This window comes from Crinia signifera, chromosome 6 (assembly GCF_055691185.1).
Source record: "Crinia signifera chromosome 6, ASM5569118v1, whole genome shotgun sequence".
NCBI lineage: Eukaryota > Metazoa > Chordata > Amphibia > Anura > Myobatrachidae > Crinia > Crinia signifera.
The window spans coordinates 36,094,197-36,121,181 of record NC_139222.1 but is presented as its reverse complement, the minus strand read 5'-3'; the positions used below and the strand labels follow the sequence as shown (position 1 = coordinate 36,121,181).

At 47.2% G+C, this 26,985-nt stretch overlaps 1 protein-coding gene across 1 annotated transcript; it reads right to left on the bottom strand.

The window, feature by feature from the left end:
- Window positions 1-9,725: 9,725 nt before the first annotated feature.
- On the bottom strand, window positions 9,726-25,303 carry LOC146006911 (membrane-spanning 4-domains subfamily A member 4D-like). The gene is made up of 6 exons (XM_083145348.1): window positions 24,919-25,303; window positions 24,572-24,694; window positions 20,972-21,028; window positions 20,524-20,664; window positions 19,663-19,785; window positions 9,726-11,199 (listed from the first exon to the last, which is right to left on the bottom strand). Exons 1-6 carry the CDS (start codon window positions 25,084-25,086, stop codon window positions 11,020-11,022), a joined length of 792 nt encoding a protein of 263 aa, XP_083001474.1. The 5' UTR covers window positions 25,087-25,303; the 3' UTR covers window positions 9,726-11,019.
- Between the last annotated feature and the right edge of the window lie 1,682 nt (window positions 25,304-26,985).

Below are 26,985 nucleotides of genomic sequence, written 5' to 3'. Positions count from 1 at the left end.
TTTTTAATTGCCCTACAGTAAATAAAGGACTGCACATCTATATAAAGGACTGCACATCTATATAAAGGACTGTATATCTATATAAAGGACTGTACATCTATATAATGGACTACACATCTTTATAAAGGACTGTACATCTATATAATGGACTAGACATCTTTATAAAGGACTGTACATCTATATAATGGACTAGACATCTTTATAAAGGACTGTACAGCTATATAATGGACTACACATCTTTATATTGGACTGTACATCTATATAATGGACTACACATCTATATAAAGGACTGTACATCTATATAATGGACTACACATCTTTATAAAGGACTGTACATCTATATAATGGACTACACATCTTTATAAAGGACTGTACATCTATATAATGGACTAGACATCTTTATAAAGGACTGTACATCTATATAATGGACTACACATCTTTATAAAGGACTGTACAGCTATATAATGGACTACACATCTTTATATTGGACTGTACATCTATATAATGGACTACACATCTTTATAAAGGACTGTACATCTATATAATGGACTAGACATCTTTATAAAGGACTGTACATCTATATAATGGACTACACATCTTTATATTGGACTGTACATCTATATAATGGACTACACCTCTTTATAATGGACTACACATCTTTATAAAGGAATGTACATCTATATAAAGGACAACACATTTTTATAAAGGACTACACATCTATATAATGGACTACACATCTTTATAAAGGACTACACATCTATATAAAAAACTGTACATCTATATAATGGACTATACATTTTTATAAAGGACTGCACCTCTATATAAAGGACTACACATCTATATAGCGTACTGTACATCTATATAAAGGACTACACATCTATATAGCGTACTGTAAATCTATATAAAGGACTACACATCTATATAGCGTACTGTACGTCTATATAAAGGTCTGCAATTCTATATAAAGGACTGCACATCTATATAGCGTACTGTACATCTATATAAAGGACTACACATCTATATAGCGTACTGTACATCTATATAAAGGACTACACATCTATATAGCGTACTGTACATCTATATAAAGGACTACACATCTATATATCTATATAAAGGAATACACATCTATATAGCGTACTGTACATCTATATAAAGGTCTGCAATTCTATATAAAGGACTGCACATCTATATAGCGTACTGTACATCTATATAAAGGACTACACATCTATATAGCCTACTGTACATCTATATAAAGGACTACACATCTATATAGCGTACTGTACATCTATATAAAGGACTACACATCTATATAGCGTACTGTACATCTATATAAATGACTACACATCTATATAGCCTACTGTACATCTATATAAATGACTACACATCTATATAGCCTACTGTACATCTATATAAAGGACTACACATCTATATAGCATACTGTACATCTATATAAAGGACTACACATCTATATAGCGTACTGTACATCTATATAAAGGACTACACATCTATATAGCCTACTGTACATCTATATAAAGGACTACACATCTATATAGCCTACTGTACATCTATATAAAGGACTACACATCTATATAGCGTACTGTACATCTATATAAAGGACTACACCTCTATATAGCGTACTGTACATCTATATAAAGGACTACACATCTATATAGCGTACTGTACATCTATATAAAGGACTACACATCTATATAGCATGCTGTACATCTATATAAAGGTCTGCAATTCTATATAAAGGACTACACATCTATATAGCGTACTGTACATCTATATAAAGGACTACACATCTATATAGCGTACTGTACATCTATATAAAGGACTACACATCTATATAGCGTACTGTACATCTGTATAAAGGTCTGCAATTCCATATAAAGGACTACACATCTATATAGCATGCTGTACATCTATATAAAGGTCTGCAATTCCATATAAAGGACTACACATCTATATAGAGAACTGTACATCTATATAAAGGGCTGCACATCTAGAAAAAGGACAGTACCTCTATATAAAGGTCTGCACCTCTATATAAAGGACTATTTATCTATATAAAGGACTTCACCTTTATATAAAGGACTGCACATTTATATAAAGGACTACACATCTATTTAAAGGACTGTACATTGGTATAAAGGACTGTACATCTTTATAAAAGACTACACATTTATACTGTAAAAAGGTATATACATCTATGTAAAGGACTACACAACTATATAGAGGACTAAACAACTATATAAAGAACTGGACAACTATATAAAGGATTATACAACTACTAGGTGATTCATCGCACCCTACGGGCGCTCTTCACACCGTCGTAAGGGGCTGCGCCCCCTTAATTTGTGAACGTTTGTATATGAGAAATATGGTTAGAATTGTATGAAAGATGCCCTGTATTGCAACTTAGGTGTCCGCGAATCGCGGGAGGGGGGGTCGCGGGGGTGCCGCGAATTGCAGGAGGGGGGGTTGTGGGGGGGTGGATGCTGCGAATCGCGGGAGGGGAGGGATTGCAGAGAATCGCGGGAGGGGGGTCGCGGGGTGGGTTGCCGCAAAACGCGGGAGGGGGGTTACGGGGGCGGGGGTTGCGGCGAATCATGGTAGGGGGGGTCGCGGGGGGTGTGCCGTGAATCACGGGAGGGGGGGTCACGGGGTGGGGTGCCGAGAATCGCGGGGGTGTGTTTGTGTGCCGTGAATCGCGGGAGTGGGGGTTGCGGGGTGGGGGGGGTGTGACGCGAATCGCCACAAGAAAAAATCAACACAGAAAGGTCAACACATGTAAATGTTGACATAAGTGTGGCACTTCATTGGTGTCCATGTCGACACATGAGAATGAATATGAAAACATTCAAAAAATGAAAAAAAAACTTCAAAAACTCATGTCAACCTTTTTCATTGTCGACCATAGCCATGTCAGTGTTTTCCATGTGCAATTTAATTCTGGAGCTGCCGCGAATCGCGGGGGGGTGCCGCGAATTGCGGGAGGGGGGGTCGCGGGGGTGGGTGCCGCGAATCGCGGGAGGGGGGGTTACGGGGCGGGGGTTGCGGCGAATCATGGGAGGGGGGGTCGCGGGGGTGTGCCGTGAATCACGGGAGGGGGGGTCACGGGGTGGGGTGCTGAGAATCGCGGGGGAGGTGTGTGTGTGTGTGCCGTGAATCGCGGGAGTGGGGGTTGTGGGGGGGGGGGTGACGCAAATCGCCACAAGAAAAAATCAACACAGAAAGATCAACACATGTAAATGTTGACATAAGTGTGGCACTTCATTGGTGTCCATATCGACACATGAGAATGAATATGAAAATATTCAAAAAATGAAAAAAAAAACTTCAAAAACTCATGTCAACCTTTTTCATTGTCGACCATAGCCATGTCATTGTTTTCCATGTGCAATTTAATTCTGGAGCTGCCGCGAATCACGGGGGGTGCCGCGAATTGCGGGAGGAGGGGGGTCGCGGGGTTGGGTGCCGCGAATCGCGGGAGGGCGGGGTTCACATGGGTTCAGGTGGGGTGTTGCCGCGAATTGCGGGAGGTGGGGGGTCACGGGGGTGCCGCGAATCGCGGGAGGGGGGGTTGCGGGGGTGTGTGACGCGAATCGCCACAAGAAAAAATCAACACAGAAAGGTCAACACACGTAAATGTTGACATAAGTGTGCCACTTCATTGGTGTCCATGTTGACACATGACAATGAATATGAAAACATTCAAAAAATGAAATAAATCTTCAAAAACTCATGTCAACCTTTTTCATTGTCGACCATAGCCGTGCCAGTGTTTTGCATGTGCCATTTAATCCTGGGGCTGCCGCGAATCGCGGGGGGTGCCGCGATTTGCGGGAGGGGGGGGGGGTTGCGGGGGGTGGGTGCCGCAAATCGCGGGAGAGCGGGGTTCATGGGGGTTCCGGTGGGGGGCTGCCGCGAATTGCGGGAGGGGGGTGGGTTGCGGGGGGGTGCCGCGAATCGCCGGAGGGGGGGTTGCGGGGGGTGTGACGCGAATCGCCACAAGAAAAAAATCAACACAGAAAGGTCAACACATGTAAATGTTGACATAAGTGTGGCACTTCATTGGTGTCCATGTCGACACATGAGAATGAATATGAAAATCTTCAAAAAATGACAAAAAAACTTCAAAAACTCATGTCAACCTTTTTCATTGTCGACCATAGCCATGTCAGTGTTTTCCATGTGCAATTTAATTCTGGAGCTGCCGCGAATCACGGGGGGGTGCCGCGCATTGCGGGAGGGGGGGTCGCGGGGGTGGGTGCCGCGAATCGAGGGAGGGCGGGGTTCACAGGGGTTCCGGTGGGGGGTTGCCGCGAATTGCGGGAGGTGGGGGGTCACGGGGGGTGCCGCGAATCGCGGGAGGGGGGGTTGCGGGGGGTGTGACGCAAATCGCCACAAGAAAAAATCAACACAGAAAGGTCAACACATGTAAATGTTGACATAAGTGTGCCACTTCATTGGTGTCCATGTCGACACATGACAATGAATATGAAAAAATTAAAAAAATTAAAAATAAATCTTCAAAAACTCATGTCAACCTTTTTCATTGTCGACCATAGCCATGTCAGTGTTTTGCATGTGCCATTTTATCCTGGGGCTGCTGCGAATTGCGGGGGGGGGGGGGGGGGTGTGCCGCGAATCGCGGGAGGGGGGTCGCAGGGGGGGTGCCGCCAATCGTGCAAGGGGGGGTCGCGGGGGGGTTCTTTTTGCCACGAATCGCGGGAGGGAGGTCGCGGGGCAGGTGTTTTTTCCGCGAATAGGGGGGGGGTCACGGGTGAGGGTTTGCCACGATTCGCGGGAGGGGGGGGTCGCGGGGTGGTGGTTATGCCGCGAATTGCGGGAGGGGTCGTGGGGGGGTTCTTTTTGCAGCGAATCGCGGGAGGGGGGGTCGCGGGGGTGTTTTTGCTGTGAATCGCGGTAGGGGGGGTCGCGGGGGAGCGGGTGTTTTTGCCGCGAATCGCGGGAGGGGGGGCGCTCGGGGGGGGGGAGGTTTTGCCGCAAATCGCGGGAGGGGGGCGCTCACCTGGTGGCTGTGGAGTAGCAGTGCTGGGCAACATGGGAAGTCAGTGGGTGTCTGGCACTGTCTGTGGGCTCACTGGGCTGGTTCTCTGTCACATACCTCCCAACATGACCCTCTCCAGGAGGGACACAATGCTCTGTTTCTAGACTTCCCCTTAATGTATGATTGCCATCACCTGTTTTAAACTTCCCCTTAATGTATGATTGCCATCACCTGTTTTAAACAGGTTAATTTCTCAGAAAGGTGTTCAGCACAGATGAAGGCAATCACACATTAAGAGGAAAGTCCAGGAACAGAGCGTTATAGACACAGACACCCACTTTGAGTGACAGATGTAGCCAAATATATAGGAGATGTAAATGACTACGCAACTATATAAGTACTGCATAAGTACTGTACATTTATGCAAAATACACACACACACACACACACACACATAGGACTGTACGACAATGTAATGGACTGTACTTATATATAAATGACTGCACATGTATATAGACTCTGATTATAGTATATTGTATGTCTATATTACTCTTGACGGAATAAATGTATTTCTCTGGCACCCATTATCCTCACCTCTTATTCCTATGTACTGTAGACGATCCTCACTGTGATACCATCCATACACCAAAGCCTGCTCCTTCTGCTTCCCTTATTGGTTATAGAAGAGCCAACAGATAATCCGTGTTCCCTACACATTGCCGTCTGATATTACATTCTATGTTCTGTGCTGTTTCCATGGCTGGCCTGTATTGTGTCATCCGGCACTGACTGATATTTCACACCTTCAGGCTACGTATCATTGTACCACTGTAATTCAATCTATTTAGCAGTAATTATTATTTATAACCTCTCGTCATTTACATGTGTATACTATGTAAACACCATAGAGCAGCCGCTAAATGTGTTTTATCATGTGTGTCAAACAGGGCTCAACGTGGACCTGGAGAGGTGGTGGAACTCATTTCACCCCTGCCACCTCTCCCCCCAATAGGAGAAGCCCATGCCATGGCCAGGGTTTTCAGCACCCCTCTCAAACTACAAAATTTGTTCCCTACCTTCCATATTCTATAAAGGGACAGTGGCCTCGCAATAGGGCCCCCAATTCAAAATATGCCACACAGTAGCACAGTCATATTCACATTACGCCACATGTACTGACCCTGATTCATATTTCACCATAATGTAGTGCCCCTTATACATGTTATGACACACAGCAGTGCCCCTTATTCAAGTTACACTACACAGTAGTATTCCTTAACCATGTATGCCAGCCATACAGTAATGTCACTTACAAATAATGCCCACAACAGTATTGCTTATATACATAATGCCCACAGCAGTAGTACCCCCAGGCATGGTCAAACTGTGGCCCTCCATCTGTTGTGAAACTACACATCCCAGGAATCCTTGCCATAGTTTTAGCATTCCCTAACAGTAAAACTGTGGCAAGGCATGATGGGACTTGTAGTTTCACAACAGCTGGAGGGCCATAGTTTGACCATGCCTGCCTTACACAAAATGTCCACAGTAAGTGACCTTTATACACTTATCTATTTCTGTCCTTCTAGCAGGTACCTCTCCTCTCTTGTAACCTCCAGCGATGGAGATGGCATGACAACACTTATGCCGTGTCAGAAAAAGAAATCCGCTGGGACAGGCTTTCCTGTTGTAATTAATGTGCAGGGCTGTGGTGGAGGTGGAACTGAGTTCCCCCTACCATTCCACCCAGCCCCCCCCCCCCCCCCCCCACACACTTTAAACCCTGGTGTCAAGTCTAATGTGTAACTCCATACACTTCCAGTTTTAGGGGGCAAGTCATGAGGGCCACCAGTCATCAGACATTTCCCCAGCATTCATGTAAAAAGCGTTGGTAAACTCATACCCTCAACATGACCCATTGCATTCGGTACGCAATGCTCTGTTCCTGGACTTCCCTCTTAATGTAGGATTGCCATCACCTGTGTGGAACTAGAAAATTGACGAGAAGGGTGTTTCAACTCAGGTGACGGCACTCATACATTACCAGGGACGTCCAGGAACAGAGCATTGTGTATCGAATGCAATGGGTCATGTTGGAGGGTATGTAAACTGGTAAGGGCAGCAGCAGTGCCAGATTAAGGGGGGTGGGGGCAAAGGAGATACTGTACTCCGGGTCCCCTCAGTCAAGGGCCCTCCTAGCCAGAGCACATAGAAATCAACATCTCTCCCTCTTGTGCAGCAGCAGGAGGAAGAACATAGATACTTGGGGTAATATTCATGAAAAGTAGCCTGATAAGGCTGCAGAGGGCATTCCCAGAGACAGAGCTTTCTTGCAAGCACTTCACACCCAGTTGTAAAAACTGACAATTATAAAGTAAAGCTGTCGCCCATAGCAACCAAATAGTGTCTACTTTTCATTTTAGAGAATATACTTGATAAATGCTAGCTGGTCAACTTTTACGCTCGCTGACTTCTTTTGTTTAGAAAGCTTGATACTTCCCCCCAAATTTATTCCTGAGGGAGAAAAAAATGCTAATAAGAAATAAATAATATGCAAAGACTATATCACAGATATTAATACACACAACAAAATAAACACTCACATTTACTGGTATAAATGCTTTATTAATGGAGGTTTTTTTTAATTCAGAACTTTATTGAAAGTTTTACAACAAACATAGACAAAAGAATAAACAATTTTCAATTTGCAAAATATAGCATATATTGCTGTTTAACAACTCAACTAAGGGGTGAAATGTCATAGGGTGAGAGAATCAGAAAAGTGAGAGAAATCTCCAGGTTTTTTAAAGCGGCAATCATTTACACTGCAAAATAAAACTAGTTTTGCGGTGTAAATGATCGCCGCTTTAAAAAACCTGGAGATTTCTTCCCAAATCTCTCACTTTTCTGATTCTCTCACCCTATGACATTTCACCCAAGGTGTGAACCTGGTCTTATTGACCCGAGTCACGTCTCAAAAGAAAATGATTAGTCAACAGTTTTTAATATGCCTGCATATAATGAAATATTTTTTATTTCTATTATAAAAGGTGTTTAACCCTTTGAGTGTCAATGTTGCTCTGAGAGATCGTCAAATCCGATAAAAATGCCAGTGACTGTTCTGGGTCAAACACTTTCATAATTAACTGTTTTAATAATAATAATAATAATAATAATAATAATAATAAAAATATATCACAGCATTACGGACTAGGTAAAAAACCAGACAGTCTCCTACTAAAAGATCATAAATTTTCGCACACACATCAGGAACACAAGAATGAAATGAGAAATCCCTACCAGAAGGGTTACACAATTTGGTACTTGTTTCCTAGCACGGCCACACCGATTTTAATCGGGTCGGAAAAATTGCGTCAATCGCATCGCATGCGACCAAATCGCATGCGATGCGACCGACGCGATGGACCCGATTTTTACATTGATTCCAATGTGAATAGGGTCCTTGGGACCCTATTTTACATTGGATGCAATGTAAAATTCTCCCCAGACCCCAATTTTAACCCCCCTGATGGCTCAAATGCCCCCATTGTGAACGGCACCCCACGATTGACGCCAACCCAAAGCGTGGCGAGCGTAGCGAGCCCGCGAGGAGCGGCGGTGCGCGTCTTCCGACCTTTTCATACCCCTACTATCCACGTCGGCGTGGAGTTGAGAATATAAAGTGTGGCGAGCCTGAAGCGTGGCGAGTGCAGCGAGCCCCGCGAGGGGACGCGCATAACTTCACAGGTATACGTGTCCCCTCGCGGGGCTCGCTGCGCTCGCCACGCTTCGGGCTCGGTGGCTTGCTGCGCTCACCACACTTTATATTCTCAACTCCACGCCGACGTGGATAGTAGGGGTATGAAAAGGTTGGAGGACGCGTACCGCCACCCCTCGCGGGCTCGCTACGCTCGCCACGCTTCGGGTTGGCGTCAATCGTGGGGTGCCATTCACAATGGGGGGCATTAATTAATACCCATGACGGGGGCATATAAAATGAGAAATGGCCCATATTGGTCCATTTCCCATTGTTTCCTATGTAAAATGTAGTTAATCGCGTCCATCGCATCTTGTGCCATTATAATGGCACAAGACCGACGCGATCAACGCGATTGCAATGTTAAAAATATTTAAACATTGAACCCTATGGCAAAATAGCGTTAATCGTGTCGGTCGCGTCGCGTGCCATGTTAATGCACGTGACAGACGCGATTAACGTGATTTTGCCTTTGCCGGCAAAATGTACCAGATTTCAAAGGAAATCGGGTCCATCGCGTTACTTGTGTACCTTAACTTAAGGTACACGATTACTAATGACTGTGGCCGTTCTAGGAAACAAGTACCCACAATTTCATATATACAGTATATATACTGGCAGATGCCTAATTAGTTGCTTGAAATACTTATTAAGAGAAAAATACATTCAGGACCCCTAATGCACAGAGAAGCCTTGACGACGGCTTGAGGGCTTATTCATATATTTGCAAATATGTGTAAACAAGGTCTCTGAATTTTATTATCATGTAGTGTTTAAGGGTCAGATGTACTAAGCTTCAAAAGTGATAAAATGGAGAGTGATTAACAGCCAGCCAATCAGCTACTGCCTGCCATGTCACAGACTGTGTTTGAAAAATGCCAGGCTGGAGCTGATTGGCTGGTTGTTTATCACTCTCCATTTTTTCCACTTTTGAAGCTTAGTACATCTGGCCTTAAATCTGGTTACTGTTATCATCATGTGCTGGGTTGAAACAATGTATTTTTCTCTAACGGTTATACAGAACACATTGGGTTTTTAAATCAAGTGATTCTTATTACATTTAACATTTTTACATTTTTACATAAACATGACAACACTCGAACAGTTTCACAAAGTGGATCTTCAAACACGAAGATCAAGGCTATAAATAGAAAACTAATGCTAACAGTGCAAACGGTCCAGTTTGTCAGGAAAAAAAACATAAATTTTGCCTAAAAGTTAAAAACATACAGTATAAAGCTGGGACTTTAATATGCAAACAACAAAAAAAATAAAATACAAAAAAGAAGGTAGGGGGAAGGAACAAGCTGGGGATCCTAGAGTTGGCTCCATGGGTCCAAGGAACTGTCCTTACGTTTACCCAACCTGGATTAACACCATTTGTCCCATATTTATGGTATTAAACCATGGAAGTATGACTCTTATAAAGAAACCTTTCTTGTTTGGAGGCTTTATTAACTAAACGCTAAATCACCAAATGATGAGATTCTTAAAGATCAAGGTGAAATAAACATATCCTAGGGCCACCCTGTCAGATTTTACAGATTTTCTCATTCAAATAAGCCATGTGAACCATTGATCACCGGTCTCCATACAATATCATACAAATGACAGTTGTACGCCTGTGATGCTCTTAATCAGGGGTGTTCAAACCGGTTTCCGAGATCTACCAACGGTCCATATTTTCAAAACCACCTAGCTGGTGTACAGCTGTAGTCATTACTAACTGTCACATTTCCCAGATCACCTAGCTGGTGCCCAGCTGTAGTCATTACTAACTGTCACATTTCCCAGATCACCTAGCTGGTGTACAGCTGTAGTCATTACTAACTGTCATATTTTCAAACAGGTGCTGCATTCATTCCTACTATAGATCCACAGGTTGCCTGGAAAACATGAACTGTTGGTAGATTTTAAGGACATGTTTTGCCACCCCGGCCCTACAGCACTGTCACTCTGTTCTGGCCCTCAGGAAACATTACTACTAGTAGACTGACTGCCTGTGGGTGAAGGCGGTCTACTGTAGACATCCCTGCCCTTACTGATACTGGGATAGGTCCATATAAACTAGTCCCAGTGGAAGGTATGGCTCTATGTAGCAGGGACATATTGGTTATTGAGCGCAATTCTCATTATGCTGATGGCTGAAAGAAATACAGTTTCACCGCACACAAAAGGCAACAAATACACACTGGTATGTTCTTCTTCTATATTCTGGTTCCGTTGAAAGATTCATTTAATCCATTTAAGGTAAAATCATTTGTGGCAGCATTCCAGGGTTGTGCAAAGCAAACCCGGCGTTCTTCATGTTTTCATAGTTCATTGGAAGGCCGGGGTACTGGGAGGCGACGGTTGCAGGCCCAGAGTTTGGATACAATGGCTGAACATTCCTGTTTACGTAGTCATTTGGCGCTACAAGGGCTTGCTGTAAAACAAAACATATAAATATATTACCGTACAAACATTACTATGAAAAATAAACTATCAAAAAGTTGATTTATACCTATCCCACTTCAGCCAGATAAAAGACAGATAAGACTATTCATGACCCATCTCAAAACCATAGAATGTCCCAATCTTCCAGACATGACCGATTTCTGGTCAGCAGAAGACTGTGGCGGTGATACTCCTCCCACATCCTTGAAAGTCCCGCTTCTTTAAAGGACAGGGTTCCAATGTGCAGACAGTGTCTCATTATACAGTTGACCCCATGTGGTCAACATGAAATAGGGCAATGTGGTCAAGAAGTGGACAGATAAAAGTCCAGTGTGTTTATGGTTAAAAAGACAACAGATTCAAAGTCTCGACATGCCGCTCAATGCAGAGTTACCCCACTTTTTTGGATTTTTTTTCAACTTTTGATTCATTTAACATTCATGTGGAATATCGCCCTCATTCTGGTTGACTCTGCGAGTCAACTAACGCTGCCCACCACCTGCACTTATACGCCACCCCTCCCCCGCTGGACGCTGAATGTTCGCGCAGGCCTGCGATTGGATGTTTGGCATAAACATCCATTCGCAGCCTTGCATACGGGCCCGAAATCATTTGATGGTCACTGACCATTGAATGATTTCTCAAGTGCTTGCTAATCTAAGTCACATTTTTACAGGAAAGAAAATGGATTGTCATATGGTGGTGCATCATTTATAGAAAAGATTCATAAAATCTACCTTTTATTATTTTTATTTAAAAGTGAAGAACACGAAATATGACAAACAACAAAACAAATAACATTAACACAAGTGAGAACAGTGTGCTATTTAAAAGGCACGTGCGAGTTCCTGGAGCAAAAATCCCTCTATTCAATACTATTAATAACACTTCTAATTTTCTCCTTCTTGACCTTTAAACAATTGTAACAGCCTGTAGATTAAATAGCTCAATTAATTACCAGACAATCTCAACCAATTGAGTGCCAAGCATCGCATTAAAGTAGCTAATCTACAGGCTGTTACATTTGTATATAGAACACAAACTAATTAAGATTGACACACTTCTCTCCTCAAACAATTGTTTAAAGGTCAAGAACAGGGGTGAAAGTGTGGCGGTACGGGGTGGTACGGCGTACCGCTATAACATATTGCGCCGGTACCCCGTACCGCCATAACAAAATCCCGGCATGTCACTGAGCATGCGCAGGTTTGCGCAGTGACTTTAAGCTGAGGCACGGCGTGAGCACGGGCGAGCTTGCCTCGTTCACTCTCCTGCCGTCAGAACTCCGTCCTCAGTCCTTTACAGCACTACAGCAGCCGCCTCCTCACTGCCCCGCCCACCAGAGCAAGATTGGAGGCTGCCTGTCAGGGCCCAGGGCACCGGATGATGATTACTACCTGCCGGCAGCTGTGTTTCCGGGATCTGCGTTCAGCCTGTGCTGAACAACATTAGCAGGAGCCGGGGCTTGCAGAGCAGAGACAGTTCAGCCTGGGAGATGAAGAGAAGACAGATAGCAGCAGAAGCTCCGCCCACTTCCTCTATGTTCCAGCAAACTCCGGAGGCCAGCCTGCTCCCCTCTTCAGCCTGTGGTCTGTCTGTAAGTGTGATTGCTATGTGTGATTTATGTATGTACAGTATGTATGTATGCATTCATGTATTTTCTGTGTGTGTGTCTTTGAATACACTCTGTAGCTTTGTGTGTATGCAGTATGTTTTTTATGCTATACTGTAGATGTGTTGTGTAAATTAAATAATGCTGTGTGTGTGTTTATGTTTGTAGGCATGCTGTGTATATGTATGCCATGTGTGGGTTTGCTGCAGGGGCAGATTGGTGGGATGTTTCTTGGATGTGGGACATTTTTGCTGGTGGGCCGGTCTCATTGACCCTCGGCCTGGCTGGTTTCACAGCTTCATCAGCCAGCCCAGACACACAGCCCCTCTGGTGACTGGGCAACTGGCATATGCTGCATTTTCCCAGCCATTCCCGTGCACCTGAAGCTGCCTGCTGCTCCTGACAGACACTTCCTTGCATCAGCTGCACAGTGTAATGCCAGTGGGCAGTAGAGAGCGAGCATGGCGTGGCCAGGCCTCAACATCTGTGCGCTGCGCCGGTCCAACTGAAGAAAGCAGACCCAGCGGCTGCTGTGTGACATCCCAGAGGTATACGAGTGCGGGGATGCGGAGCCTACTGCAGATCAGATCCCACCACAGCTCAGACCCCATGGTGAGCACGTGTGCGATGGAGTGTGTGCAGTCAGTGTGCATGTTTGCGTGCTGTCAGTGTGCATGTATGCGTGCTGTCAGTGTGCATGTATGGGTGCTGTCAGTGTGTATGTTTGGGTGCTGTCAGTGTGCATGTATGCCTGCTGTCAGTGTGTATGGTTGGGTGCTGTCAGTGTGTATGGTTGGGTGCTGTCAGTGTGCATGTATGCGTGCTGTCAGTGTGCATGTATGCCTGCAGTCAGTGTTTATGTTTGTGTGCCGTCAGTGTTTAGGTTTGTGTGCCGTCAGTGTTTATGTTTGCGTGCCGTCAGTGTGCATGTATGCGTGCTGTCAGTGTGCATGTATGCGTGCTGTCAGTGTGCATGTATGCGTGCTGTCAGTGTGCATGTATGCGTGCTGTCAGTGTGTATGTTTGGGTGCTGTCAGTGTGCATGTATGCGTGCTGTCAGTGTGCATGTATGCGTGCTGTCAGTGTGTATGTTTGGGTGCTGTCAGTGTGTATGTTTGGGTGCTGTCAGTGTGTATGTTTGGGTGCTGTCAGTGTGCATGTATGCCTGCTGTCAGTGTGTATGTTTGGGTGCTGTCAGTTTGTATGTTTGGGTGCTGTCAGTGTGTATGTTTGGGTGCTGTCAGTGTGTATGTTTGGGTGCTGTCAGTGTGTATGTTTGGGTGCTGTCAGTGTGCATGTATGCCTGCTGTCAGTGTGTATGTTTGGGTGCTGTCAGTGTGTATGTTTGGGTGCTGTCAGTGTGTATGTTTGGGTGCTGTCTGTGTGTATGTTTGGGTGCTGTCAGTGCAGTGGAGGTCTGTCATATTTAAAGCATTTTTTTCCTTCTTGCACTGCAAGAGCTTCATTGAGGAGCGTGGCAGCAGAACCAACAGCTACAGGGACTCATTGACATGGGACCATCATGGAAACGGACGCCTCAGACTACTGCCTCCCCTGAACACAGGCCACAAGCAACAGTCAAGGTGAGTGGGGGTGGTGGCTATGGTGCTGGGATCCATCCCTGCACTGTGACCGCAGAAGGGAGGCTGATTAGGAGGTGGCAGGCTGTACAGGGAGATATCACCTGTGACTGCCCGGGGAGCAGGGAAAAAAGAGTACAGGAGGCAAGCTGTACTGCTGGGGGTAGAAGGAGAGGAGGCTGGGTCTACTGCTAACCCTTCTCTGCTATGGCGTAAACCCCCTAACCCTGACTTCCACTGCCAAACCCTCCTGCACCCTAACCCCCCTCCCACAGTCTAACCCTAACACCTCCTGCAGTCTAACCCAACTTCTCCCTTCCCACGGTCTATACCTCTCCTTTAGTAGCCTAATCCTAACCTCCTGTCCAGTAGCCTGACCTCCTCCCGTGTCCTAACCTTCCCCTCCAGTAGCTTATCCCTAACCTTCCCCTTGCGCATCCTAACCCTAACATCACTCCCGTAGTAAATCCTATCCCTCCCCTCTGGCAGCCTAGCCCTGACCGTCTCCTCCGGCAGCCTAACCTTACCCTCGCCTCCCATAGCCTAATCCTAACCACCCCCTCCGGCAGCCTTACCCTAACCCTCCCATGTTGTAGCTTAACCCCAGCCTCCCTTCCCTCAGCTTAACCTACACTAGAGGAATATGTCACAGGCACAATGAAGTGCAGATGCAACTTCAGCAAAGATGCAAGGAAGGTTGCAATTGTGATAAATTCAAAAACAGGCCTTATGAGGAGTAATTCCAGCCCCCTCAACAGACCCCGCCCACTAAAAGACCCCGCCCCATTAGGGCTGCTACCATACTTTTCCCGGGCTGCATTTCAATCCCAATCCGCCCCTGTCCGTCCATCCGTTTCCTCCTCCCTCCGGCGATCCGCCCTGGTTCCCTCATATACAGCGGCACAGCTGCGGCAGCAGAGCAGGACTTAAAAAAAAACGCCCATACAAATGAATGGGAAGCCATTCATTGGCTGAGACTTCTCTTAGCCAATCAGCGATTGGCTGAGAGAGGTCTCAGCGAATGAATGGCTTCCCATTCATTTGTATGGGCGTTTTTTTTTTTAAGTCCTGCTTTCCCGCCGCAGCTGCGCCGCTGTATATCAGGGCACGGCCGCCTGCATTGCCGGGTGGTTGAGGAGCCAGAGCGGGGTGTCCTGCTGTGCCGGGTGGGTGGGGGGATAAGCTGCTGCTGGATTGACTGAGGACTAGAGCCTAGTGGACAGGTGGAGTGGTTTGCGCTGTGCTGGACGAGGTCATGCTGTACCGGGCTGGAGGGGACGAGGGGAGAACAATGCATGGAGCCTCCTGTTTGCTTTGAGAGAGACCGGAACACTGACATGGAAGGTGGGCGCCCACACCATCACTGGGACAGCTGACAGATGTGGACGCAAATACCAGGCTTTACAGCCCATAGTGGCTGACTGCTGTGAGATTGAGGGTCCGGCTGGGAGAACAAAGTCCTTCTGGCTGCTGAAACTTCTCTCTGGTGAGCTGGGCTTCATGCAGCAGCAATATTACTATACTGTAATAATAAGTTTAAAATGTTTTATTTAGTGTTTTTTTTAGTACAGTATGTGTTTGTCTCAGCTATACAAATGTAATGTTTGTTGCAAATTACTGACTCACAGGATGCTGACAGCATCCCATATATAACAGGCATTATGGTGTGTGTGTGTGTGTCATAATGTGTAATGGGCATTACTGTGTTTAATATAACGTGTAATGGGCATTACGTTGTTTGGTATAATGTGTAATGGGCATTATGGTGTTTGGTATAACATGTAATGGACATTACGGTGTATGGTATTATTTGTAATAGGTATTGAGGTGTGTGGCATGTGTAATGGGCATTACAATGTGTGGCATAATGTGTAACGGGCATTATGGCATGGGTAATATGTATTGGGTGTGTGAAATGTAACAGGCAGTCCTGTGTAGATTTTTGCAGCGCGCCTTAGGCGTGCAATACCCCTATTTATGGTTTGTCTGGCTCCTACACTTTGATCCTGGCCCCTACATTTTGTGTTCAGGATGCAATGCACAAGCCCAAACAGAAATGCCATCGTGTTCTAAAGTTTTGTCATGTAGTCACTCCCCCTCGTGTCATATGACTACGCCCCTAACCACGCCCCTAACCACGCCCCTAACCACGCCCATTTTTCGACGCACGCCTTCGGCGCGCACCACAGTACCACTAAGACATTTATTCTACTTGCACCACTGGTCAAGAAGGAGAAAATTAGTAGTGTTATTAATAATATTGAATAGAGGGATTTTTGCTCCAGGAACTCGCACGTGCCTTTTAAATAGCACACTGTTCTCACTTGTGTTAATGTTATTTGTTGTTTGTCATATTTCGTGTTCTTCACTTTTAAATAAAAATAATAAAAGGTAAATTTTATGACTCTTTTCTATAAATGGTGCACCACCATATGACAATCCATTTTCTTTCCTGTAAAAATCTCATTAATAAGTTGTCGGTGGGAGCACACCCCTGGATCTAACAGAAACTGTATAAACTTGACCAGAGGGGGCCAATTAAAGAATTAAAAATTAAAAAAACAGTCTGATACCCATCTCTCTTCCTGTGCAACTGATCACCAAAAGCTCCTACATACCTAATCTAAGTCACTCCCTGATAACTTAGATTAGCGGCGCCCTGCTCCGGTGATGTCAGCTGCCTGCCCCCGGAAGGCATAAAGGCACCCCCGTTCGCATGGGGAGGCCCAGCATTTTCCTGGTGCGTCCAGCATTTTCATGGGTACACCCAGGAAATGCTGGGTATTGACATGCGACCACCCCCAGTACGCCTCCTGGGTGCCTCCTGCACGCCCCTGCTGCAAGCACCTCTGATGCTATGGAAGTCTCCGAGGGCGCCCACAGAGAAGACCTGCACATGCGCATATTTGCTTATGCGTATGGCAGATCTTCAACATCGGTTCACACCGGGGCAAACCGATCAGAACGAGGGCCTGTGACAGCTGTATTACCCATTCTGGAATTAGTAGAGGCATATAATGGGCCGGATGTAATGAGGTGTGAGTCCGGCGGCTGTGCTAAATCTGACCGCTATAGCACACGGCCACCGGGATTCAGTACGAAATCCCGGCGGTCAGAACCCCGGCGGTCGAAATACCGACGCAGGAATCCCGACCGCCGAAATACCGACATGGGGGGGCCGTGGATCCCCCCCCTTCCTTGCGGGCTTACTGCACTCGCCGTGCAGCGGACCCAGAATCCCGGTATTTCGACTGCCGGGATTCCGACCGCCGGGATTTTTACTCCATCCGGGCCACCGGACTCGCACCGGATTACATCTGGCCCTGTGCTTTGTCTATGGTTGGAAGTGGTCTAGTTTTTAATCTAGGAACCTGTAGAGGCTAAACTGATGGTGGGGGAGAAGGGGTTGTGGACAGGTTGTGTCCATCTGGAAGACTTGCCAGTCCAAATTTTGGGAGTCTCCCAGCCGTTTAGGGACAGTAGGCAAATATGCATTGAAGCCACTCTGCGTCTGACAGCCTTAGGGGTAAATTTATTAAGTTAGGTCAACATTGGAAAAGTAAAAAACTCATGTTGACCTTTTATGCCAACAATGACCATATCGACCTTTTGCTTGTGTCAAAAATCGGGTCCCCCTCTCGGTCCCCTGGAAGGGTTGACAAGCCTCCCACATTTAGGGGGGCCCCGCATCAGCCCCCCGCACTCCATCCCACTGCCAAATACCGGCATTCACAGCTCTTTGGTTGGGGAGAGGGCGGGGCTAAAATAATGCAAATGGCAAATTGAGTCATTTAGTACCACCCCCTCCCCAAAGAGCCACAAATCACGGCATTTGCAGGAATGGGGAGCAGGGATTAAACCCCGCCCCCTGGAAAAGCCGCAGAGAGGAGACATTTAAGGTAGACAAGTATAGGTGCCCATACACTTGTAAGATTTATCTTCAAATCAGGCTGGTTGGAACAAAAACATGGTTATGGATGAGTGTCAGTTTTCCAGCATTTCCAAGCAAATGGTCAACTGTCATTTGCTCTCATCCATAACCATGATTTTGTTCCAACCAGCAAGATCTGAAGATAAATCTGGGTACTTGTGAGTTATCCGGGCTGCCGATTTTGTCCTTAAGTTTAGTTAACTTAAGGACACCCGACCGACGCGATGCCCGCGATTTAGCCCCAAATCGGGGGCATCGCGTCGGTCGTGGCCGTTATAAGGGACCGCGACGCGATGCCCGCGATTTCCCATAGACAGTAATGTTAAAAGACACGATGGACCTGATTTCCCATAGACAGTAATGTTAAAAGACGCGATGGACCCGATTTCCCATAGACAGCAATGTTAAAATAAAATGACAATGTTAAATTGGCCAATATGGCCATTTCACATTGGATATGTTTTAAAAAAAAAGGTTTCATGGCCCCCCCCCCCCCCCGTTAACGCCACCCCGCTATTGAGACCAACCCGAAGCGTGGCGAGCGCAGCGAGCCCGCGAGAGGCAGCGGTACGCGTCCTCCGACCTTTTCATACCCCTACTATCCACTAGGGCGTGGAGTGAGAATAGAATAGTGTGGCGAGCGCAGCGAGCCACCGAGGCCCGAAGCGCGTCGAGCGCAGCGAGCCCCGCGAGGGGACGCGGATACCTTCACAGGTATCCGCATCCCCTTGCGGGCTTCACAGGTGTCCGCGTCCCCTCGCGGGGCACGCTGCGCTCGCCACGCTTCGGGCTCGGTGGCTCGCTGCGCTCGCCACACTATTCTATTCTCACTCCACGCCCTAGTGGATAGTAGGGGTATGAAAAGGTCGGAGGACGCGTACCTCCGCCCCTCGCAGGCTCGCTGCGCTCGCCACGCTTCGGGTTGGCGTCAATAGCGGGGTGGCGTTAACGGTGGTGGGGGGCCATGAAACCTTTTTTTTTAAAACATATCCAATGTGAAATGGCCATATTGGCCAATTTCACATTGTCATTTTATTTTAACATTGCTGTCTATGGGAAATCGGGTCCATCGCGTCTTTTAACATTATTGTCTATGGGAAATCGTGGGCATCGCGTCGCGGCCCCTTTATAACGGCCACGACCGACGCGATGCCCACGATTTCTGGCGCGATGAAAAAATCGGCAGCCCGGATAACTCACAAGTACCTAAATCTGTGTGTGTATGGCCACCTTAAGTCTTGTGCATGCCGCCCAATAGCAGTCGACCTATTGACATGTTGACCCAAAGTCCGGATCACCTTCATCTATTGTAAACAATGTAATAGTTACCTGTGGATTGATGACTGAATTATAACTCAGAGAATAGCAGCCAAAGGAGGACACAGAGATGGACACACAGAACTGCAGCAGACTGGCGATGGTCAACGATATTAAAACAATCAATCTAATGATCTGCAAAACAAATGCAACATAAGCGCTCGGTCATATCCCTGACATGTAATAGTCACATATTAGCAGCCTCAACTGAGAGATTTATCAAACCTTCTAAAGACAACAAGCGAATGAAATGGTTGCCGTTATCAACCAATCAGATCGCAGCTGTCATTTTATAGACTGTACTAAATGAAAGTAGGAATCTTATTTGTTCCGACCTACTTCGAACACTTTATTTCCTTCTTTATTTGGTCCTTACTCATTTACTATTTACAAGGCCACCATCCATTATGACACACAGTTAAGTTGATTTCATCACCAGTAACACCTGTTGTGTTACTGCATGGTGCTGATAGGGGGCGGAGGTTACTAAGAGGATTGGACCTGCAGTCAAGTAAAACGCGTCGGTACACTAGGAGAAATCAGTCCCTGGTAATGTCTTGTGTATTTAGTATGTGACTGCATCTAGATTTAGTTTGCATTGTGATTGTGTAGGCCAGGCATGTCCAAACTGTGGCCCTCCAGCTGTTGTGAAACTACACATCCCAGCATGCCTTGCCATAGCTTTAGCATTCCCTAATAGCAAAACTGTGGCAAGGCATGATGGGACTTGCAGTTTCCCAAAAGCTGGAGGGCCATAGTTTGGACATGCCTGGTGTAGGCTGTATCTGTTTGTTGGATGTCAAACACAAAAGGTTAAGTGTACAGCATTTATCATCCGCTCACGTGTGTTAGATAGTATACTGTAGTACTCACCCATATTATGCCTTGTGCAAATGTGCATGGTGTGTTGGCATCGCAGTAGCTTGCAATGAGTGACATATCGGCGATAAGAAAGCCTATCTCAATGGCAGATACTATGGCGCTTATAATGTTCATAGCCAAACAGCCTCCAATCTGCAAAGACAGCGTAATACAATGTAAGAGATACATAACTACGATAATCCCTTGTACCGATATCCAGGGGCTCTGGGAAAATGGAGGGGGCATGGCCACTGGGCAGGGGCAGCGCCACACCTCTGTGAAAAAGTAAACAAGAGGGAGAGAGAGGCTGCCGCTTAGCAGAATCTGCTGAGCTGGGGAGAGAGGCTGTGCTGCGGCAGTGGCATGTCATCTCTCTCTCTCTCCTCACTGCCCGGCTCCCTGCAGCGCCGCTGCCGATATCCCAGCACATTTACTCACGTACCAATGTTCTGTAACTCACCAGACAGCTAGACTTGGTGTCTCCAGCCGACACAGACACAGCCCCTGAGACGATGTACTGAAACAGAAGGAACAGATGAGGCTGGGGCGCTTTATGGAACGTATGACATGCAGAGCTAACACTCAGGGCCAGATTGGGTGTACGAACACATAGGAGTCCTTTGATGGAGATAAACTAGAGAGTGATAACGTGGAGAGAGAAATGCAGCTCCTAACTGCCATTTTCAAAATCAGCCTGCAATATGTAAGGAGCTGATTGGTTGCTGCTTTATCAATGTCCACTTTGTCTCCATTCAAGGCTTAGTAAATAGATACAGTAGGGGGAGTACAATTGGGCTTCACATGTTCATCACAAAATAAGAAGGGGGAGGGGCCTGTTGACCAGTGGGCGTGGCGGGTAAATTGTATCATTCCCAGTCTCTAGCCAATTCCATACCTCCCAACTGTCATGATTTTTGGGGCAAGCAGTGTCCCACGGTGGTGGTCCTGGTGGGGTGTGGGGGGGGGGGCAGTTGGGAGTCCGTCCTGCCCGTTGTTGCTCTCCAGAGTAGGGCAGCAAGGAATAGACCCTGTGCGCATGTGCAGTGCCTATTTAGGGAGACAGAAGGGCAGGGAGCATGGCCTGGCCATGCGGGAGGTCACACCCCCTGACATGAGGCCACACCTCCACATCAGTTTCAGGCACACAGAGATGCTGGGTTTTTGGACTTAGCTACTATGTATACCAGGACAGCTCTCCAGATGTTGTCAAACTACAAATCCCAGCATGCCTTGCCACAGTTTTAACACTCTCTTATAGCAAAACTGTGGCAAGGCATGATGGGATTTGTAGTTTGACAACCTCTGGAGAGCCACAGGTTGGCCAGGCCTGATGTATACAGTAATTATAATAATGCTGCAGGCGGTGTCTTGTGTAAATAGACCACTCCTGCTGCCTTTAGTGATCCGCTGCTGCCTCTGAGGACACAGCATCAGATCATCAGTGTACGCATGGTGGCAGGTGGTTTCACTCTCTCTCGGCCAGGAAATCTGTGTCAGAAGATGCAAACCCTGGAAAAGGCATACTGTACCCCTCACATCTGTCCCCATTACAGAGAAACAGTCCCGCTTATTGGAGACTGCCCCGCTGTCCCTCCTGATGCTCGGGCGGACACACACACGGTTTTTATCAGTATGGGCGCATGGCCAGCAGGGTGTGAGATGTTGGCCATGCCCCCAGCCCTTCTGTCTCTATGAAAAGATACTGTGCACCGCTAGCGCACTGCACCTATTCAGTGGCGTAACTACGAATTGGGCGCCCCCCCGCCGTTAATGGGGGGCGCCCCCCGCCGCACCCCCCGCCCGCAGCCTTACCTGTCTTGCTGGTCCCGTCCCGGCTCCCTTGCTGGCTTCATTCTTTTGCTAGTGAGACGGACCAACACAAAATGTCCGCCCCCATACAGCAGACAGTTTCAGAGAACTGTCTGCTATATGGGGCGGACATTTTATTGTGGTCCGTCTCACTAGCGGAAGAATGAAGCCAGCCAGGGAGCCGGGACGGGACCAGTGAAGTCAGGTAAGGCTGCGGGCGGCGGATTGGCGGGCGGCAGATGGGCGGACGGGAGGGGGCTAACTATAGCACCACAGCCCCCCGGCGCCCACACATGCACAATGCGCCCCCCCCCCCCCCTCCCGCGGCCGATGGGGCTGCGGTGCTATAGTTACGCCTCTGCACCTATTCCCCGCTCCTCTGTCAAGCAGAGCATGAAGGGGGGGGAGCGCGTACTCCCAACTGCTACCCCCCCCCATAGGTGCCGATTTATGCTCATGCCAAAAATATAGAGGAGTGGCTTCACGGGGAAGGGGTGTGGCCACAAAATAATACCAGTTTATATTATGGAGCACAGTTGTCTCCAATATTCAACTTACGGCAACAGAGTCCCACATACATAAATGCCCCCACAGTGCAGGTACTCCGCGGACAGAATACACTCTTCCTGGCATACTGTTTCCCAGTGGCGGGTCCGGCAATGTGGGTGCTGCAGCTGCAAATTAGCAAGTTAATATGGCTGTCCAGCAACAGGACTCGGGCCCGTGGGTGCGCATCCATTTCCGTGGGTGCTCGGGCCCTTGAGCACCCACAGAATCGGCACCTATGACCCCCCTCCCCCAATGTGGGAAACTTGGCCAGCCCGGGCGGGATTCATAACCATCCCTGAAAAACAGGTTGGTCCTGCAAAAATCATGGCAGTTGGGAGGTATGCAGTCCCATGGTGGGGAGGAGGTGGAGATCACCTCGGCAGAGCAGCCGCAATGTGCATGTGTATGTGCTGGGAGGGACCCAAGCAAGAAAAACGGGGGTTGCTGTGTTAGGCCATGCACCCTCAGCTCGATACCAAGCTCACCTTCCGTGTAGCCCCGCCCATTCTCGGGCCATCCTCGCCTTTGGCACGACAGGTCCCTCTTTTGAAAAAGCAAAAGTTGGGAGGTATGGCAAAAGGCATGCGTGGTGCGGGAAGCTAACCCAAATATTGGAAGCTTTGCAAAGGGATGTATTAGGAAGACACATCCCCCGCATGTGCCCACAGCAGGAGAAATCATTCGATGGTCAGCGAACATCGGATGATTTCCCCAGCCTTCAATTGAGACTGACTTATATTTTTGGCCACCGGGACGAAGACTGGGCGTGCGTCTGACATCATGTGACATCAGCCGCCTGCAACCGGCATGGCTTCGGCCCGCCAGCGTACTCATAGAAACACCCAGCGTTTCCATGGCTCATTGCCACCAATGCCCCGTTGTGAACGACCAAGCGACTATGGGCGGTATTCAATGATGATTCGCCAGGTTTTTATGGCGATTTTGTGCTGTTTGGCGAATTTTTGACTAAAACGGTGAATCACCCTATTCAATGACCACATGGCGAATACATTTGAAGGTTTTTTTCGCCATGATTCACCGAGTAGCAATCGCTATCTTTTTATGGAGAAGTGGAATGTGAACTTTTTAAATAAAGTGTTTTGTTTTTTACATTTGGTGTCAAAAAATCAGGAATTTTATTCTGAGGAGGGGCATGCTATTTTTATTCATGTGCTGTAAGCACATGAATATATATTTAATTAAATATTTTTTTTTTTTTTACACAGACCAGCCAGCAGGGGGCGCCGGAGCCGAGCCGCTCATTAGATATTCATATATTCACTTCACCCGATCATTACATATGCATGATCGGGTGTAGTGAATATACCCGGTCCCCTGCTGGCACCCCCGGGGGGGCAGCCTGTGCTGCCTGGCACCCGGGGAACCCACCTCCCCCCCACAAACATTTTGGGGCAGGCAGGGAGACTTCCATCTCCCTGCCTGCCGCCGTCCTCAGGCTCCCTGCGGCATCGCCGCAGGAGTTAAAATTCGCCAGTCAGGGGCAGTGAGCCCCTGACTCGTTGAATACTGGAGCCGGCGAGGCTCCGGAACGCAGCAAGCAGTGGCGAATGTGCAGCGAATCCTAAACAGGATTCGCTGCACGTCGTCAGTATTCTCATTGAATACTGCCCTATGTCATTTGCCCTGACATTTTAAAAGAAGGATATTCTCCATATCCCAGTGTTATTTTGAGGACACTTACTAGCACAGATGCCCAGAACGGAATCCCGCTGTATAGTGTCACATTTTCACTGAAGTAGAAGGAGCAGAACACCAGGATCACTGCCAGCACAGTCTGGATGAACGCCATGGAAATCTGCAGAGTCTGAGAATAAAACAAAATGAGATTGTGGGGGCATGTGCGATAATGGGCATGTGCCAACCCCCACAGCAAGCGCCTTCTGCGAATACTAGAAAGCCCCATTCTTATGGGGCTGTTGTGGAGAGGTGTCTCTCACGAAGCATTGGGACAGGGGCCAATTCAATATGTTGCTATGGGACCCACAAAGTTCTGGTTACACCCCTGTATGGTGCTGTTCAGTGGCTCACCCCCAGCGCTTTCGGTTGTCCTTTTTGGAATATCTGGTAAAATGTTAGTTCTACCACACCAGGATGTGAGGGCTGGTTCCACTGGGGGGACATTATAATGGGCCCCCTCGCTGCGTTCAGGGCTATCGCCATTTGTAATCTTCCTGTAAGAGAGAAAGAGGCATTCATATTTAGATGATAAAACACAGAAATAGTATATACAGTATATGTTTGATGATATTACAAATAAATATCTGAAATAGGCGACCATGCTATCCCTTTTAACTGGGACATTCTATTATTTGTGTCATAGGGCCTGATTTTGAGGCCTTTGTAAGCAGCAGTCATTACAGAGGAGTAACTAGGTGACATGGTGCCCGGGGAAACGGTATGTTTTGGCACCCCACCCAGTCATCTTTCCTTCTTATAGTAATGCTCCTTACACACATTATTACACACAAACTGTAATGCCCATTAAACATTATGCCACACACACCGTAATGCCCGTTACACATTATGACCCACACTGTAATGCCTAGTAGACATTTTGCCACAAGTAACTTTATGCCACACACCGTAATGCCCATTGCACGTACAACACACCATAATCCTTAATTCACTTTATGATACACATCATAATGCTTCAGGGTAACAATTTACACACATTGGTGTAATTGTAAATTTTGCACCCCCCGTTGCACTTTAGTGCCACTTACACAAAATGCACTCTGTAGTGCTACTTACACGCATATTGCCCCCTGTAGTGTTTCTTACAAATATATTGCCCCCCACCAGTGCCACATTACACACATAATGGTCCCAGTAGTTCCGCTTACACATATAATGCCCCAATTGTAGTGCCACTGCCTCACACACATAACGGCCCCACTGGTGTTTACAAATATAATGCCCCCATTAGTGCCTCTGCCTTACACACATAATGCCCCCACTAATGCCGTTTACACATGATGCCCCGACTAGTGCTGCTTACATATATAATGTCCCCCACTAGTGCCGCATTCACATATAACGCCCCCCACTAGTGACGCTTAAACACATAATGCCCCCTGAAGTGCCGCTTACCTACACATGCTGGTTGCCAGGGGTAACATGCTCATTGCCTGGAGTTCCATGCTTGTTGCCAATGGGGATTACATGCTTGTTGCCAAGGGGCATTACATGCTTGTTGCCAGGGGTTCCATGCTCGTAGCCAGGGGGGCATTACATGCTTGTTGATAAGGGGGATAACATGCTTGTTGCCATAGGGGTTACATGCTTGTGGCCAGGGCTTGATGACATCATTTGAAGTGAATTGCATCATCACAGCCCTGCCCACCGCTGCCCGATACTGCTCAATACGATACTGCCCCTCCCCCCAGATCTGCTTCTTCTCTGATACTGTATAGTGGGGGGGGGGGGGGGGGGGGGGGAGTGAGGTCATGCCCTACAGTGCCACGCCCCCAGCATATCCCACCTGGGCGACCCCAGAAGGTAAAGGTAAAATAAACTAAAAATGCCCAAATTAGGTACACATACACTTAAACATGCCTATTATCCACCCCATGCTCTAGCCCCATTGCATGAATCAGAAGACCCCCATATGTATATCTGAGTATATAGACATGACCAAGTCCCCTCTACTTCCAATATCGTTTACTTGCTTAATAATAGACTTACCTTGTATTCCTTCTGATCTCAGTGCCGCCTTCGCTGCTGTGTTTCTCCCCCCCCTATAGGACTTGTATATCACTTTGGGTTGTTATATAGGAACAGGACCTGTAGAAGAACATGACATGCACAACACACAGTTGCGGTGCTGAATATTTGGTCTTTTCTGTGCTCCCGCTCAGATGTTACCTTCTGTGTTCCGTGGGGTTTCCATGGTTGGGATCATCCAGTGGTGACTGATATTTCACACCTTCGGGCTATGTGTCTGTACATAAAGGCCGGTGTAATCTAATCTATTGGCGTGTACATGGGTACATGCACATCTGACAAAGACACGGACAGGTCCTCGCTTAATTACTTAACATGAATGGCTTCCTTTCTGGGTCTACAGCAGGGTTGAGGAACAACAGCAAAGTTTCC